The sequence below is a fragment of the Epinephelus moara genome, chromosome 24 (genome assembly GCF_006386435.1).
Source record: "Epinephelus moara isolate mb chromosome 24, YSFRI_EMoa_1.0, whole genome shotgun sequence".
Taxonomy (NCBI): Eukaryota; Metazoa; Chordata; class Actinopteri; order Perciformes; family Serranidae; genus Epinephelus; species Epinephelus moara.
The window spans coordinates 47,831,401-47,851,065 of record NC_065529.1 but is presented as its reverse complement, the minus strand read 5'-3'; the positions used below and the strand labels follow the sequence as shown (position 1 = coordinate 47,851,065).

At 42.0% G+C, this 19,665-nt stretch overlaps 1 protein-coding gene across 1 annotated transcript in view; it reads left to right on the top strand.

Annotated features, from left to right (window-relative positions):
* ptprt (protein tyrosine phosphatase receptor type T) overlaps positions 1-19,665 on the top strand; it is a 531,138-nt gene that overhangs the window by 122,655 nt on the left and 388,818 nt on the right. The window contains exons 3-5 of the mRNA XM_050039413.1: positions 11,865-12,025; positions 14,179-14,289; positions 18,474-18,555. Of these exons, the coding sequence (XP_049895370.1) occupies positions 11,865-12,025; positions 14,179-14,289; positions 18,474-18,555 (354 nt within the window). The remainder of the gene's footprint in view (positions 1-11,864; positions 12,026-14,178; positions 14,290-18,473; positions 18,556-19,665) is intronic.

Below are 19,665 nucleotides of genomic sequence, written 5' to 3'. Positions count from 1 at the left end.
AACAACAGTGTATTTTGTCATCCAGCCTGAGTCACGTCTGCGCCACAGCTGATGCTCCTGTATCATCTCTTTCCACATTTCTCTCCCCACTTTCCTGTGTCCTTCATACCCTACTTTACCTCCTCTCTCACTGTCATCCTTCCCGCCATTGTTCTCTGCTTCTCTTACCCCTCTTCCTCTTTTAATGGGTTTCCAGAGGGCAATTAATGTTTATAATATCACTATGATGTATTCTTATTGCTCATCTTCTTCCTCTTCCCTTATCTCTCATTCTCCCCCTCTCTCCTTTCATACTTGCTTTCACCACTTATCTGAAAAACCTGGGATGATAAGAGAAAGACCGAGAAATACACTCTGTTTCTAGAACATATGAAGCAACCTGCTGCTACTGATGGAAAAGAAATGACAGCCAGCACGTCCTGAAACGATCTTAAGTAGGATGATTGGAGATATGTGTGTGTGTGTGTGCTGCCTTCTTGTTTTTAAGCGGCGTCCCACGCTTTTCATAACCTTTTTTTCTGCCCCTGTAAAGGGACTCAGTAACTCCCCTGGCCTCCCACACACACACACACGCACACACACACACACACACACACACACAGGCACACGGTGACGCATGGACACACAAACACACATAAGGAGTTCAGTTTGATGCACTGTGAAGGTTTGTTTTCCCTCGTTGTGCACAGGAACATGTCAGGTTAACACCTATACATCATGAACCATCAGACACAATTTAGATTCTCTGCAGTTACTTTTTAGACGTGGGTCACATCGAGGCTGTAGGCAGCTGTATCGAGCGAAATGTGCGTTTGGATTTATTGCACCAGCACTTCATGTGTTTTAAGTGCTACATTAAGCACTCCAACATCAGAATATCTTTACCTATTTATTATAAAACATTCTTATATTTACTGTAAACAAATGAGAACACAACAAGTAATACGTCGGTCTCTCCTCTTCAGTTTACATTGTGAGTCATCAGTTCAGCATTACTGTGAAACTACTGTCTTTTAAGACACAAACCAGGAAGACCACTTTGTTAATTCAGGACAAACAAGTGAAAGCTTTCAGGGTTACTACTGAAAGCAGCTGGGATAAACGGTGAAAGGTTGATGGAGAACAACTTTTGGCGTCATTGGGCAAAAATCCTATAATAAACTTTGATCATATATTGTGATTCAAGTGGCGTAGAAGACTTCTTCACCTCTTCTTAACTCTGTTTTCAGACTTTAAAAAATCTAGTCCGTGACTTTGGCCAGTCAGAGGTCATTTTGGAGAGAGGCCATTCCTGTTGGCTGTTCTACAAATGCAGATGTACGTGCACATCCCTTTGCTGAGAGCCTGATTCAATGGCGGAGAGTCCTGCAGAGAGAGTTGCGACTCCAGCACTGGCAATGACTGCCTACACTGCAAAGCCACCCAAACAGGAATGGCAATATTCAACTGGGCCATACAAAAACAATATTACTTGACTGCATCAGTATGTTGTGGGCACCCATTTCCCAATAAAGAGGCAAATTCTACCTAAAAAAAAAAAGTATTTTAATTTAGTTTTATTAAAAAAAAAACCTTCACGGGAAACCTATTTGTCACAGTACACGTGGGAATTATAAGTGTGTGACACATGAAATTATCTTATATTATCTTACATTATTTCCTGTTTAAAATGAATGTGTTATTGGTGCTTTAATGTAAATTTAAAAAGTTTAAAATGAATTTTCAAATCATTTTGTAAAAATAGTTCATGAGTAATAGTTGGTTGTCAATTGTTATTTGATATTAGTAAATTAAAACAAACATTTATGTCGTGATAAGAGACCTTATAGATACTATTGCGCACAGATATACAGGTGTGCCATGAGATTTTGGTTTGCCCTTGGGTGTGAGTTGGGCACAAAAAGTTTGAAAGCCACTGATCTAAAAGAAAGTCTGACAATAAACAAAAGAAAACACGTCTAAATATCGGCAATATCGGTGTTTTAGAGATGGAGAGAAAATATTGCTATAAGTTTATCCTTCTGCTAGCCAGAGCCAAAGGCGTATAGCTTGGGCTTCAAGTTCACGTTTATGTAGCTAACGTTAGCTATAGCCTTGCATCACAGTGTGCCCTCCGTCTCACTCCCCACTGCTACAGACCACCTTGCTGAGAGGAGAGCAGGCAGCAGCTCCGGAGGCAGACACCCCCAGTCAGCAGCTGCAACAACTCGAATCAAGCCAGTGCAAACCCCAGCAGATCAGCAAACTTTCTGTTGCTGCCATTACATGGATTAGACCTGGCAGTGCTGCTGGCCACCTCACACTGGTGGGGGTTGCCCTGTCTGAATTCGAGCTACTATAACTGACCGAAAGTTGGACTCCAAAGCTGCTGCCCACTGTCCTCATAGGGAAGCAGTCCACAGCGGTGGGGAGTGAGGTGGAGTGACCGTGGGGTGGCGAGCTAGCTAAATCCTTGTCTCTTTTGATGAACACAAAGACAAAGTGCAGGGCTAAGGAAAGAGAGAGGAGAGCTGCAGGAGGAGGCTGTATTTTCTTATTCTGCCACCTCTGTTTGTTTTTTGCCTTTTCCAGATTTATTCCCACCCCAGCTTTAATGAAAATGCCCTTATGACTTTAACAAGTGTAAATGTGTGCGTGCATGCTCATGGACAACCTGAATATGGGTGTGTATTTTGTGTGTGTCTTGTGTGTTAACTGCCCACCCTGTATTATTATTGATCCGTCTGACCCACCTTTTGTGTTGATGCGAGAAAACCTTGCTGTCAAGCAGGTTTCCTCATTTCTCTCTCACACACACACCTTTGAAAAATAAATAGCTTAGTAATAGTGCGAGTGGCAGACCACCACCAACATACAGTGAGCATTGCAGAACATTTATACCGCACAGTCTTACGGCCTTGGCAGCTCAGACAGCTTTTATTTCTGCAACCTCAATGATCTGTTCTTTTCTACACAATGTATTCTGAGCTTTGAGTTACATATGTACTTTATTTGGAAAAAATTCTTAAGATCAGCACATAGAAAAGGGTGTTTTTTTTAGTGAGTCATTCCTGCATTTCCAGCAGCTTTTTAGCCACTAACCATGAGTGGTTTTCAGCAACCCATCACTGTTTTACCACCTGGGATAGTGCCATGAAAAGCAGTTGTTTTGTTATTGAGACATTGCTGCATTTCCAGCCGGGATAATGCCCTACAAAGGCGACTGATTTTCTTGTGAAATATTGCTGCATTTCTTTCCAGGAATTAGTGCCATGAAAAGCGGTTGTTTTGTCACAGAGACATCGCTGCATTTCCAGCTGGGATAATGCCCTAAAAAGCAATTCTTTTTTCTGAGACATCATTGTGTTTCTTGCCAGGATATAGCGCCACAAAAAAAGAGGTTGATTTTTGATCGAGACATCGCTGCGTTTCTAGACAGGATCGTGCCAACAAAAAGCGGCACTGCATTTGCAGCGGCGATTGTGCCACCAAAATTGGGTATCTCCAGTAAGCACCAAGTGTTTTTGTCCCTAAACCTAACCACACATAAACCACAGCATCACTGGAACATAAAGAAACATAAACTTTCATTTTTCTGCTGCATAGTAACATCCAAATGTATCTGTGGTTTGCAGAAACATACAATGCCAATATTAGTCAAACGATTGGGTTGGAATGACTCATGGTGTCACACAATTCAAAGTCCGAAGACAAGACTGTGTGTGTGTGTGTGTGTGGGGAGCTTAACCTAATGCAGCTTTGATGCCAAAATTACAATAGATTCAACGCTGTGTATAAAAGTACTATTTTACACTTCACTTTAAAAGTGACAAGTATGTAGCTGTGAACCTTAGTTGACTTCTGTTGTCACTGTGAGAGATAACCTGTAATTTGAACTTGGGTGCATGGTGACTGCACAATAATATTCTAAACAGATCACCACTGCTGTGCAGATCCACCACAGCAGCTGGGGGTTAAATGCTGTGCTCAAAGGCACTTCAGCGGCTGAAAGACACAGTTGCCTCTGCTTCTGCCGCCTTTTGATGTAGACGGCTTTGGAAAATAAAAGCAAATTCTCAACAGTATTTGTGAAAACAGCTGGTCTCGTGTGGCAGTATGTGCTGGAACGTTTGTTGCACTGAGTTGACCCAGTTATTTTGATATGTGTGAGAGTGTGTGTGTGTGTGTGTGTGTACGTGTTGACATGGAAGGCAGATTCATCAGGTTTTCTCACGTCAACAGATTGCTCCTCTCTGACCTCACAGCTGGGAAACAATGTGTGAAATGAGTGTTGTGTGCATTTGGTATTGTGCGTGTCTGTGTTTGTTAGGTGTGAGTGGTATTTCATTATAAGGAAATGGGTCTTTGTGATCATCAGTTTTTGATTTGTGTGCATTTGTGTGTGTGTTTTGCACGTATAGGTCAAAATTCACCTGCTCGTTTTTTGTGCTTAATGTGTGAATGTATGTTATTTTTTTCTGCTTGTACATACATTGTAACACGTCTGCTTCCCCCACGGAGACAGTTGTCATGGTGAGAAGAGTCTCTGGGTAACAGACTTCACACTTATCGTCTGTGTGTCGAGTTGATTCAAGTCAACTTTATTTAAAAGGGGAATTTTAAATGAAACAGTCCCTCTGCAGAGAACTCTACGGAGCAGCAGAGGACTGAAAAATAAAGCTTTTGGAATTTAGAGAAGTATGCAGAGAGTGGTGTGTGTGTGTGCGTGTGTGTGTGTGTGTTTGTGTGTGTGTGTGTGCACGTGCATGTAGGTGTGAATAAGAAATGTAATCAGGCCAGGTTCACTGTGGAAAGACCTGGTTAGATACCCAGGCTAGATTACTTCAAAACACACACACACACACACACACACAAACCATCATTTTACTTCAGCAATAAGACACACTCCTCCTCTGCCAGGCAACCCCACAGTAATATTACTTCAACAATATCAATACACACAGACACACACATACAGTTCATGCACACAAATACACACTCACACAAAGAGAGCTGCTGTGGATTAGCTCCATTTAGCTGAGGTGGAAGAGAGATGGATGAAATCTCTTTTAGCTACCTGTATGTGTATATAATATAAATATAGCGTGTGTGTGTGTGTAAGTAATATGTCCCCGTCTAGGGGAGCAGAAATGCAATATCAAAGTTAAAAGGTTGTTTTCCGCAGCCCAGACTAAAGTTTGAACACTGAATTGCAATCAAAGTGAAATAACTTCTTACAAAAGGTGAAATTGTGACAATAAACTGAAGAGAAAACTGTGCACAACAACTGCAGTGTTATTTCCGAATGTTTATTGTTCCATTTTTCAATTTAGACAGAAAATTATTGCTTAACAACAACAGTACTGTGTGTGTGTGTGTGTGTGTGTGTGTGTGTGTGTGTGTGTGTGTGGTATAGACAAATCCAGTGAAGTATTGAAAGTAAACCAGTCGCCATTACTGTGGTGGCATCCAGGGATGAGCAAGTACACCATCTATCTGTATCTGTTCAACCAACTAAATTATCTGTATCTGTAAATGTACTTGGAATGGGTGGAGTTTGAACCAGAAGTGGGTGTGGCTTAAATTGGAAATGAGTGGGACGAAACAGAGGTTGCTATTTTAAATCTTGAGATTTGTAGGAATATGGAAGGATCACAACTGAGAAAATGTGGTGCCACAGTGTAGTGCTGGACTGTCGTGGCGAAGAGGGAGCTGAGCCTGAAGGCAAAGCTTTTGATTTACTGCTCCATCTACGTCCCAACCCTCACCTATGGTCATGAGCTCTGAGAAGTGACTGAAAGAATGAGATCATGGATACAAACGGCCGAAATGAGTTTGCTCCGAAGGGTGGCTGGGTTCAGCCTTAGAGATAGGGTGAGGAGCTCGGACATCCGGAGGGAGCTCGGAGTAGAGCCGCTGCTCTGACGTGTCGAAAGGGGTCAGTTGAGGTGGTTCGGGCATCTGATCTGAAGGCCTCTTTCTCCCGTTAGAGGTGTTCTGGGCAAATCCAACTGATGGGAGGTCCTGGGGCAGACCCAGAACACACTGGAGGGATTATATATCTCGTCTGGCCCGGGGATCCCCCAGGAGGAGCTGGAAAGTGTTGTTGTGGAGAGGGACGTCTTGAATACTTTGCTCAGCCTGCTGTTTCTTTAACCCAGCTTTGGATAAGCAGTTGAAAATGGATAGATGGATGGACTGAGGAATGGGTAAGCCTTTTTTAAGTAGCTAAAATACATTTTTCTGTTAACAACAGAACATTGGTCACCTTCTGTGGTGGTACTCATGTCTCCATATTTGGAGCATGCCGACCAACATCTACTGTAGGTAATCAACGTAGCCTTATACAACGGTTGGTATGATATCCTACGAATTAGCGCCCCACAAATGACGTGACATCCTTAAATTAAAGTTAGATACATTGGCCTCTAGTTTCGCAGACTGGGCGAGGCGGAGGCGGAGCGCACCTGTGCTTCGCCAACTGGGTGTGGCCAGGCGGATTTTGCAAGTTTGACATACCGTGTGCGCTGGTGCAGCTACTCCTCCTTCCCACCTCCGTCCCTCCTACCTGCGCAAGTCGGAAAGAGGGAGGAGAGAAGGCGTGGAGTGGGTTTTACACACATCACACCAATCAAATGAGCCCCTCTCCTCGCCCTTAAATGCGCCGCGCGAAGGCGTAATGAGAGTTTACTCAATTCGCCATGGCAGAAGAGAGCAGCAGCGTCAGACGGCCAAACTTCTCCCAGGAGGAAACTGATGTTTTGGTCCGGGAGGTCCAAGCTCGCAGTGTCCGAATATACGGAACTGCGAGCAGACCTCCACGGGCTGATGATGCAAAGGTAGCCTGGGAGGAGGTCACCACAATTGTAAATCAATGTTGCGTTTCTCTCGTGCGCGCGCGCTCTCTCTTTCTCTCTCGCAGTCTCACTCTGTTTCTTTTCTTTTGACTTTTCTAAGATGACAGATGCTGAATATATACTCCCTATCTGATGCTGTGGCTGTTTGTGGTTGGCTGAGAGGGATGTGAACTCATTAGTTTGCAGCTGTGTTAATCAAATCAGGTTGGGTTTCCATTACGCGTGCCAAACGTGCCAAACGGTGCCAGTCCCCTTTGATCTGACATCAGATGTGACGGGACAGTCGATATAGAGATACATTTATGTGCTGATTGCAGATAGTTGCATTGAATAGTGTTTTTTGTGGGTATTTATTGCATCGTTAATGTGCCTGATATTCTGGAAACCTGCCTGTGAGGTTTTGGTGACGTTTGTGCACTGTCCGCCGGTCAGCCAAACTTCCACTACACTGGCTGCGCTCCCCCTGCGTTGACAGTAGACCTGGTTTCAGCTGGCGAGCTTTTAGCGCACCTTCGGCGAAGCCTTTTGGCATGAAACTGTCACTGCGCCAAGCTGGATCTGTCGACACCTCCCCCTGCTGCGCCGCCACACCCATCTCAGCGCACCTTGGTCTGCCAAACTACCAAAGAGAATGCGCCGTGTGTTGCGCTGCTGGAAACTAGCTCTGCGCGGGGTTCGCCACCCTGCGCCACCCTGCGCCGCGCCAGGAAACTAGAGCCCTAAATGTCATTTTATGGAGTTATCTGTTTGGACAATAAAATCACTGTGGTTAGGTTGTGGAAAAGAAACATGGTGAGAATGTACCTTAAATGACTTAAAGTTCACACCGTTCCAAGATGAACAGATCTTTACTTTAAAACTGCTGATGTTGACAAAGTTTTTCTTTGGAGACATAATTTACAGTTTAACTCCATTTAGCCAAAGGGGAAGATGATCATATTGTGATGATATCGTAAAGTAAGGCCTCTGGTGACGTCCATCCCTAATGCATTGGTATAGTGATGGCAGCCTTCACAATTCCGTGAATTAAAGACAAATTACTGGCTCATGATTATGTAGGATAAGCACAAATGTGGTGCATTACTTTTTTTCATGTGTAGTGCATCAACAGTGAACGGGTTCAGATTGAGGAAATACACTATGGATAAGTACCTCATACGACCCGACTTCAGAACTATCCTCTTAAGGCTACCGTACACCCGCAGGAAATACATGTGTGTCAATGCATGTCCTCACAAGTACAGTTGTCCAAGTCTGTGGATTTGTTCTTTGCTTCACTCCGCACACTCCTTCCTCTTCAAAAGTCACTGCGCTGCCCTTTAAAATCAAAATGTCATGATGTCCAGGCAACACTTGCTGGTAAAACGCATCAGTAGTTGAATGAACAATTGTAGCGAATACATTTCATTGTATTTTTTACTTGACTATTTCTTTTTTGTTAATATGAATATGATCAGACGCCTTCAACAATAATTGCAGTAGTGTATAGGAAGAGTTTTGTTTCTTAATTCTAATCTTTTATACATGTACTTTGGGAGAAATTGCAGAAATGTGTTAATAGTAAAAGTGTTTTCTGAATCAGTACACAGGATTTGATATTGACTACCAGTGGGGTGTAAAATAGAGGAACAGGGAGTTTTCATCAGCTTATGTGCACCCAAAGTTCCAGCAGAAGTAAAAACAGCCATAAGAGATAAGAACCTCATACATAAAGTTAAGGAGTCCAAATATATCCTTAAGCTGGTGTCCACCACACACATTTTCTCTCTTTCATTCTACATTAATTCAGGACACTTTCACACCTATGCAATAGAGTGAACACGCACAAACAGACACTGTTAGAACCGCACAGTCACACCTGCTTGATTCAGTATCTCTCCTCTCCCACTCTCTTGCCAAATAGTCTCCCAGTCACTTCTAACTCTCACACTGGCTGATGGCAGTCAGCCAAATGGAGCCGGCCGACCCATAAAAGCTCCATCCTGTGCCATAAAGCAGAGACTAAAACACACTTAAACCACGAGTCGACGGAGAAAATGTGTTCGACGTCGTGGTTCAGAACCCCCGGGGCGTGGATACATTAAGACGCTGATATACAGCTCCAGTGGATTAAAGAGCTTGAGTTGTTTTTGCTCTTGCTTTTTCTTTCTTTCTTTTTTGCTGCATCAAGTGTCTGCTGAACGGCACACAAACCTGGCCGACCATCTCTGCGGAACACCAGTGCTTTAGAAATTGTACTAACAAACTCTATTTGTAGCAGATCTCTGCCGCAGTGGGAAGTTGAAAGAAATGTTTGTCAGTCAGGGAAGATGCTGATGTGTTCTGCGGTCCTGCTTTGGCCTTCTGATCTGCTTCAAAACTCAAACAGAAATCAAACAAGTCTGATCAGTTTTGCAACCTGTTGATCAAGAGCAGTATATGAAGAGAAGAAAACAAACACAAGATGTAGTCTTTCAAGTTCGATTTAGATGTATTTGTCGATACTTTTGCCTCCATGTGTTTCATTTCAAATTTTGGTCCCCCCTCTGTTGGGGTACCTAGCACACAGATCTGGTACTAAAAGGTGGAGCTGTGAACACTGCAGTCTGATTGGTCAGTAGAGGACGGTCACTCTGCTCAGGGCTGAGTTGTGTCTGGTTTTGGGCTCATGTAACCACTGTTCATACTGTGGAGAGTTTTATTAGTAAACTGGAACTATAAAATGAAAGGATGTTTTGCTGCCTCTCACAGCAGCTGGAGTCGGAGAAAAAATAACTTCATTCACTGGGCCGACTGCCGGCAACTTTTAAGGTGGGACGTTAACTTGTAATGTTACTCAGTGTATGAGTTGATGACGTGAATCCATCAGCAAACCTTAAATTTCACTGTGACAACTTTGACCATCACTTTAGTTTTTATTGTCTCTCTTGGATGACGGACACTTTTAGTAAGGAGTCTGAACTGCATATATTCCAATACTCAGAGAAAAAAAAGTGTTGTGGAGTATCATTCCTGTGGGCCACAGCAACACTAAACCCCTGAGCTTGCCTGAGAAGGACTAAATGCACAAACCCGCTATTTCTAAAATCCCATTGAGAGAGACTCTCATTGCAGCCTGTTCTGTTTTACTTTGAAAATGTTGGCGTGCAGCCTCGTTCTGTGGACGATAAACGAGGTGCAGACTTCCCTCTGTGTCACCGATAATGAGAAAATACAGTGAGTGCTGGACGGAGCAGTGAGTGACAACAACCCCGCCCACATTTAAGGGTACTGTTTGCGGGGGAAACGCAAGGGTCTAGGTACCATGTCTGAAAGATTACTTTTGGTTCCAAAGGTATTATACTGAAAGTGTTTGGTGGAAACGGGGCTGTAGTTGGAGGGCCCATTCTCTATGGGCAGCCTTACCCAATGGGTCCCAGTGTAAGTGCCCTGCCTGCAGTGTCTTTCTTTATGCCTCTGGTACCGCTACACAAAAGATTGTTATACCCACTGTTGCAAGCCCCATCATGTACAGTATGACATCATACCCTATTACACCCTAAAGTTTAAACAAATTGTACTTTCCGCTTAAGTGCAGCCCCGAGGGGACGTTTAACATTAATTTCAACATCTGCTCTTGTCCGCGAGTCTTTTCAAGGACATTTTCATGCAGCTCAAAATCTATGAGCAGGCAGACTGGTTGGTTGGTTGCTTGTCACACAGATATTTTCTGGTCCTTTGAAGGTCACAGAAACAACCTGCATTTATCTACTTTATTAAAACATGTCAAAGTCACTTACTTTTTTGCTGAAGGTAACATTTGAATTTCATAATATCAAGATGAAAAACCTGATCTGTGGACTGAACATATAAAACTGTTTTAAATGGAGATATTGGAAAAGTGATGCATCTGATTAATAGACAAAGGAATCAGATACATTTTTATATAAGATCACAAAGTCTGACGAGTGATGGTATCTGGCTAAGGTTGGGTCATATGTCAGCACGGTTTGTTGGCACATTGATTTTCGGGTTGGTTGGCACATGTGTACGAGAAGCAATTAAAACTATGTTGAAAGACTCATTAAAAAGCACATGCCCTGTTATAAGTTGGTGGAAATGATGAAAGGAAACATCAGATTGAAAGTGAAGTCTTCATCTGAAATGTTGTTTGTAACATCTCAAACAACAATATGTTCAGAATAGTTTCAACCACTCAAAATACCAACCAACCCCAAAATCAGTGTGCCAGCCAACCCTGCTCACATTTGACCCAACCTTGTGATAAAATTATATTAGCCAGCTAACATCACTCATCAGACTTTCTAATCTTATATAAAATGTATCTGATTCCTTTGTCTATTAATCAGACGCATCACATTTTCAATATCTACATTTAATACAGGTTTATAATATATTAAGTCTGAAGAACATGTTTTTCATTTTGATATTCTAAAACTGTATAAAAATGTTACCCTCACCAAAAAAGTTAGTGACTTCGTCAATGATTTATTAAAGTAGCCCTCTTGTGTGCGCTGCATCTACGTATTCACTATCAATCCAAGATTTAAAACAATGTTTATATTGATAGTTAATTATGATTATGTTGAATGGTCAATAGCAAAAGTAATTAGACATCCCTACTGATTAAATGCCTGAAATTGTTGTTGGGCTTTAAAAATCGGCAGATATTCTATTAAATGTTCGTGTTGTCTTGTTTTTGATTGAATTAAATGGTTCGGTGGCGAAGCTTTTTTGCAACTATTGCATTTAACATTGTGCCACCCAACCCAATAAAGTGTGCCATCCAAGTCTGTGATGGGTCTGGTTGGCACAAATGCACGACGTGACTTAAATCACAAATTACTTGATTTTAGAAAACATTTGTGTGCATTAATTAAAATATATTTATTTAGAGCAGAGACATTAACTTTTTATTTACCGCCTCTCGCCCAATGTCAGCTGCTAACATTGTTCTTGTCAGACAAAGAATCCTCTGTGCTACGGTGCACCCTTATGATCATATCTGAACTGTCTCTGGCCTTTGTCTTCCTGTTTCTGTGGCTGCAGGTTCGTTCATGGTGGTGAACGCGTCAGGCCGGGCATCAGGGCAGAAGGCTCACCTTTACATGCCCACCTTGAAGGAGAATGACACCCACTGCATCGACTTCCTGTACTCCCTGTCCAGCCGGGACGGAGCCAGCCCGGGAACGCTTAACGTCTATATTAAGGTGTGTGTGTGTGAGAGTCTGTGTGTGTGCGAGAGAGTGAGAGACTGACAGGGAGGGATGGATTGACAGATGAAGAGGCTGATAGACTGAACAGATTAAACAGGTAAACAAACAAACAGACCTCTGTTCTCTGTCAAGGCCCTGGGGCATTGTGTGTTTAGGTAAGGTTGGTTGTGTGTTTGTGTGTGTGTGATAGACAGAGACGGAGAATGAAAGGACGAAGGAATAGCTAACCACACCAAAAGAAAAACCTCATCTATTGCCTTCTAGTATGGATACAGTTAATCTGAATATGCTGCATTGTATCATTGCAATGTTTGTGTGTGTTTATAAGGAAACTTCTTAGCAGGCGTATAATATTTTGTTTATTTACAAAACCTTTGGACACAAATGCATGTTAAAAATAGGAAATCATAACATGAGTTACAATAAGCCAACAGAGACAGGAACCGGGGGTGTTTGTGATAGATTCTCTTTGTTGTTGAGCAGAGTGAATGTTTTATATATTGGTCTGAAGGCACTGATGGACAGATGGGTAGAATAAAGAGCTGCCAAGGATAGAAAGGAGCTATAGATGGAGTGTAGAAATGACAGGATAGTGAACTCTGGGAATGTAAGGATGGATGAAAGGGATAAAAAGACAAGACATGACATACTGAGATTGCTGAGGATCTGTAAGTGACGACAGTAAGGGAATTAACAAATCACTGGTTTGGAGAATCAACGCATGAAGTAACAGAATAATTAATTAACTGATAAATAAAGAATAGAGTGCCCAGGCAGTAGGCCAACATGAAAGTTAGCATCACACTGGTTCCCTCTGTAAAAAGCCTACAGGATGTTTCCATTGGATTTTGGATCATTATCAAAAATAAGCTCTGTGGCAAACAAACATTGTGATACTTACACGATTTATTCAGTAAGATGATCTTCACAAATGGGGGTAAGATTTTAAAGAGTTGCAGCAGTGTGAAGCATAAATAGAAAGAGTTTCAGACCTGTATCAGGAAGTCAGAGTGAGTTGTTCCAAAATCATCATGATGCCCTGTGGTTAAGGTCTGGTTAGGTTTAGGCACAAAAACCACTTGGTTAGGGTTAGGGTTAGGAAAAGATCATGGTGTGGGTTAAAATGAAAAAGAAAGTGACAAACACATAAACTGTGAGCCTGCTTCGCCTCAAGCCTTTCCCAGCTGACCTAGAGCCGGTCGCGGCGCACCATCAAGGTACAAATACGCCCGCCGTTCAGCACCGCGGACCATCAGACTAACGGGATGTCGGGCCAATGGGCTGTCGGACCAATGACATGGACCCGATGACAGTCTGTAGTCTCATTTAGCCACTTGTTAGAAACCACCGTTTTAAGACACATTGGGCTTCAAACTTCACAAGTGGGGTATCTACTTAAGTATTTTACATCGGCATCTAATTCAAAAAACCCATTGACTCTGAGACAAGGGAACCATGGTAAAATGCTAACTCATTTCAAGTTTTAAGCACTCATTCCTGGGGCTCTCTGAAAGCTATACATCATAAGACTAAGGAATCAAGAGTTGTATGGTGAACATATTGTCACCAATTATCGATATTTTAACAGAGCAAGGCAAGCTAATTGCTAGCGTGTTCCGTTGAATGGAAAAAAGACAACAATGCTTTGAGATAGCTGTTAGAGATGGCGGAGGTATGATCACATAATCCCGATAATCACAATTGCTCTTGAATAGAAGAATAGAGTACTGTAAACAAACTGTCACCATTGGAAATCGCCGGTTTCGGTTCAACGCCGCACATAATTTGCGCAAGGGATCATTGGGGCTAGGAATAAGATGGATAGCAGGCCCAACCAAAAAGGGCCTTTTGATGATAGGTTTTTCATTAAAGAGCAATTGGGCTTTATGGGTAATGTAGTCTAAATGTTATGAAACAGTAGCACCCAATGCCCCTGGCAGAAGTTATTTGCTTTAATTATCATCTCATTTTTAACAGCAGGTTAATTCCAGATGATACTGTTAGTGAATATTAAAAATGACACCTTTATTTTAGCTTCATAAAATTCTCCAGTTTTACTCTCTGAAACCTTCAAAGGCTGAGTTATTATTTTCACCCTCTAAATCTCTTTTTATTGTTTTCTGTCTCTGCTCACTGTCTGCCTGCAGGTGAATGGAGGCGCTCAGGGTAACCCAGTATGGAACGCCTCTGATACAGTTACCGAAGGCTGGGTGAAGGCTGAGCTGGCCATTTCTACATTCTGGCCCAACTCCTATCAGGTAACACACACACACACACACACACACACACACGTATATGATTCATGATGAAAACAATAATAAAGCAGGTTATATTGAAATGATACAGAGAAATGATGATGCAAACGTTATTTCTACAAACTTCGCATGGCACCAGCTCCTCTTTGGCCATCATTTTATTATCTAGCAAAAGAGAATTGAACTCATCTTTTAATGTGACTGAGATTTATAATTACACTCCCTTATGTCATGTGTCAGGCAGATATTAAATGTGCCAATATTTGACATTTCATCTGTCCTGCCTGAGGCTGTTTGACTCTTTAATTGTTTCCCCCTGAAACAAATTAAATATTTACTTAACTCTGTGACCAGTCAAGTGTGTTCGTTCTGACAGATGATTTGTGAACAGTACAATATGAAGGATTTTTGGTTAAACTAGCAATATTTGATTAAAGTTGTGTTCAACTACTGTCACTTTAACACTGCTATCTGTGGACAGTTGTCAGAGCAGGAAAAAGCACAAGTGTTGGTAATTAATGATGACTCTGTTATTTGGGTTTGTGTGCTTTAAGTCATGCACATCACCAGGACCATGACTTTGCTAACTGGTAGGCTGCCTTTGCTAACATTATAAATTAAACTTATGAATTCGATGCTATGACGTGTTAAAACATGTCTGCCATGGAAAAGGTATGTTGTTTCTCAGAGGTAGTGAGCAGCAGTGAATAATTAAACAGCTTTTTAACTGGTGGAGAACCAGCAGAGACCGACAAATAACAAGCTAACCGTTAAGCTAACATGTAATGTTAGCTAACATGCTGTGGCTAACATGCTAGCAAAGAGTTTCCTTTTTTACACAGCTAACACTAGCAGAAACATTCCTTGATATATTTTTTGACAAAGGAGTATCTTTTGAGTTCCTCTTACTTGTCCTAAGATTTGTTTGGACAACGTGAGAGCGTGAAACAGAGCCTGAGAGCTAGGGAAAGTTAGCAACTCCGGTGTAAGTTAGCATACAGCTAGTTAGCTGCACAGCTAATGTTAGCTGTAGCCTCAGTAATTTGAATGTTGGTGTTAGTAGGCAAGGTAGCTTCGTTTGTTTAGCACACAAGGGCAATTCAAAGTGCTTTACAGTGCAATAAAATATAAAACTTAATAAAGGATACAGAAAAGAGTAAAGAAAAAAGATATTAAAGGTAAAATTAATCACTAAATGATTTACAATCACTGTTAAAAATAGCAAAAGTGCAGACAAGAGGTGCAAAGATAAAAATATTATTTGAAATTATTCAAAATTGAGTTTTATAATAAGGTTGAAGTCATTACAGGGTGGAGTAGGCAGTGTTAAAATGGGTTGTTTTTAGCTTTGACTTTAAAGTGGTCAGAGTCGGGGCTGTCTAACATCTGAGAGGTTATTACAGGTTTGGTGCTGCATGATAACAAAACACTGCTTCACCATGTTTTGTCCTGACTCTTAGGATGATTAGTAGGCCGGCCCCGGATGTCCGCAGGGCCCTATGGTGCGTTCGTTTTGTACTCGGAGGTCGGAAGTCGGAAGTGGGAATGACGTCACCTCCGAGTTGACAACAGTTTTTGCATTCTAGTTGACAACGGTGGATAAGTCGGGAAAAAAACATGGACGCCCGCAAGAAAGCCTTTGTTGCCCTTGCACTTTCGGAGTAGACAGCTTCAAAACCGTCATGCACTCCAACTGATGAATGCCGCAGATATTGCTGATCTAATGTAAAACAAATAAGATAAAATTGATATCAACAGTACTTTAGCAGAGTGTTTACTCACTATGTATGTGACCGGCAGCCATCTTGAATTTGTAAGTCGGGGGTGATGCGGTTGCTCCGAGTTTCCGAGTTGGAAATCCGATCTCAGGGTGTATTCGAGTTTAAACTTCGGACTGGGAACTGGGAATTTCCGACCTCCGAGTACAAAATGAACACAACATTAGAAGGTACATATGGCACAGGCATGTCAAAGATATATTTGGGTGCTCAGCCACAGAGTGATTTATACACAAGCAGCAAGATTTTGAAATCAGTTCTCTGAGTGACAGGTAGCCAGTGTAAGGATTTTAGCAGCAGCATTCTGAATAAGCCGTAGTTGCTGAACAGCTTGTTTTTAAAGTCCTACAAACAGATCATTGCAGTAATTTAATCAACTGGAAATAAAGGCGTGGGTGAGCCTTTCAAGGTCTTTCTTTGACATTCTTCCTCTGACTCTAGCAGTGATTTTTAAATGGTAGTAAGCAGATGACGTTATGGATTTGATGTGGCTGTGAAAATTTAGTATAATACACAATTACCGGTAATACATTTAGAACATAAATCTGTCTTTACATTGACTATGATGCTAAATGCTCACACTTTAGCATGCTCTGTGTACCCTGTGTGGTGTTATTGCAGCTGACTAATGCTGTGTTCACACTACAATCGACACACTGTCAGGCTACAAGGCATTCTCAGTGGAAGCCAGTGACATGATGCTACAACTGACACCCTGCACTTGTTGCTGCCAAAGGGCGTGGCACGCTACAAAGAGAAGTTGAGCTCAGTTAAGGATAGTGGCTCAGTCTAATCTGAGTTGAAGTCCATTGGTTGGAGTTGTAGATTGAGTTTCGTCTTTTAACAGGTAGTATGATGACCAACAGGCCTCTTTCCTTCGGTGTACTCCTCTAATATGGAAACACAATGCTGTTTCCATTTAATGACTCTCATTTCGTCTCTGTGTGTGTGTGTGTGTGTGTGTGTGTGTGTGTATCGGTGTGTTTAAGAAGCAGAGACATACCCTGCTGTGTTGTTTTATTGAGGTAGCACAAAAGCCACGGTGTTTTACATAATGACTGAGCTATGTTCAGTAAATGAAGGCACCCCTGTGTTGCGCACACTGATCTGAGGCACACTGGTAACGAAAAAGACACAAATGTGAGTGTGTGTGTGCGTGTGTGTGTGTGTTTCCCTCCCTAATGAGGAGTCACCTCCCATGGAGAAATGACATTTCTTGTTCAAAAGGGACAAAAACACTGTCATATTAGAGTCCAGACCACGAGGAAGGCATAACAAACTTTTAGGCTAACCTATCACTGTCTTGTGAACATCAGGCAACATTTTTAGCATCTTATATGTGTTGCAGTGGGTCACCGTGTCTTAAACCACTTATGTTGGAAGATGAAATGTTGTTTTTGGATTCTTTTGATAAGAGAATGATTGAGGATAGTGAGTGAAGCAGCCAGCATGGAGGCAGAAAGCTCACAGATTGTCCTCTGCTTTTTTTGTTTCTATAGTTCAAAGTAGAGAAGCACAGGGCGATTAAAAAAAAAAAGAGCATAACGTGATGAGGGTCCCACGATGAAGAGTGGTCATTAAACTTATTCAAAACAGAAAATAGATTGTTGAAAAAAATATACCAGTGACTTTGACATCTAGAAACTTGATGTGAATGCCAGAGCAGGGGATTTATTTTTTGAAGGAAAGGAAGACAGTTAAGTCTTCCCAGAAGTCTTTAGTATTCAGACTGAGTCCCAACTTATACTGTTGAGGATCCTGACAAGTACAGCACAGAGGTATATGTGTGTGTATCCGCAGTGTGTGTTTGTGTATGAGTATATATACAGGGGTCAGAAGTGCATGGCCCCTTGACAGCCCTGCTGACTGCCTGTCACTCTGAGAGTGTGTCTAAGTTGGTGCTAAAGAAAACGTAAAGGCAGGAAAAATAGAGTGATGTGATGGGAGAGAAGTGGAGAAAGATGCAAAAGAGCATTTACAAGAAGAAGAGAGAGAAGGAGACAGAGGAAACAGAGAGGAAATAAATTAGAGGAGCAGGGAGAGATCAAGACAGGCTGAGGTCTGGGTGGAAAAGAAAAGAGGAAAGAACATGAAAAGGATAAGGGAGGAGGATGAGACGAGGGTAGACGAGAGGAAGGAGGAAGGAGGAGGATGCTGTATATGTGGTTGGCATACGGATGGAGACAGAAGGATGAAGGGATGAATTGAAGAGAGGAATAGTTGCTGACTTTCAGTGTGGAAAATTCCCCTGGGGTTTCCATATGAGCTTCACAGGGAAGTCAAGATGTTGCAGTTTGTGGACGAAAGAGAGTTTTTTCTTTAGTTTCATTACTTGTAGAGGAAACTGTGGCTCAACCTCTTTCTTTCTTTCTTTCTTTCTTTCTGTTTTTCCTGTCCTTCCCCTCTCAGGTGATATTCGAAGCAGTTTCAGTTCAAGGCCATCCCGGTTTCATCGCCATCGACGACATACGAGTTCTGGCTCACCCCTGCCGTAAGTGGCTGTGTGTGTGTGTGTGTGTGTGTCTCGTAATGGTTGACCCTGCACAACTGTAGCCCCACTGAGCATCATCTGTTTTATAGTTATCTCACACGCTCACACACACACTAAGGCTGTGTGAAGGACAGATTGTGAGGCTCGCAGACAGATTGCAGAGAGCCAGGAAGAAGGTCCAAACTCAGGGTCTTCATCACTCAAATCTGACAGAAACACTTTGCTTCACAAAACTCCAGACTGCTTACTGCAACACTCTGTGGCCTACTTACCTCCCTCTGTCTACTCAGGATTAAACTCTCACATTCTCACCTTCTTTTCTCAGATATTCTATTCTCCAAATATTAGTTTCAAATATTATCAGTTCAATTTAACATTATTGTTTGAAAAACTCTTGTGGAAAGTTGTAATAAATGGTACTACATATTTTATTTTATTTTTCTCTCATTTTATTTTCAAATAACACAATTGTATCTTTGCATATGATGTCATACATTGGTGCACTGTCCAGATGGAGAGCAGGCAAGTGGAGGCAAAGACTACCAACACTGCCTGATAATTTATAATGTTCACAGCTGTTTCAATCGATTAAATTGGGAAAACAAGGCAAATTCATAGTAGGACATAAAGGAAAGAATTTTAAAATAAAAAACAAACTCACTGAGAAACAGAGGTAGACATAAATCCAAAATTTCTGTCTTCAGTCTGGAGCAGCAGAGTCAACTAATGTCAAACATTAGCATTAAAGCAGGGGTACTTAACCTGCTTTGCCTGGGGGCTACAAAAAATGACAGGGGCCAGTTGTAACAGCTCACTTTTACTGAGTCGAGCTTAAACACATCATAATGTAACTAAATACAACCTCCGTTAGCAGTTCATGCTAACAGCTATCCTGAACTAGCCCTCCACTAGCCGATAGAAACACAGATTTGTTGTTCACAATGGAGCATTATCAGGGGAACAATAGGGTGCCTCGTCTGGCGCCTTCATAGTGAGTTTATCTCATCCTTTCCTCCCTAAGTCACCCTGGGGAAGTTCTCTTTTTGCCCCCACAACCTTTTCTATCGTCCATGTGACGACGGGGTGCTGCTAGTCTCGAGCCCTGCTTTT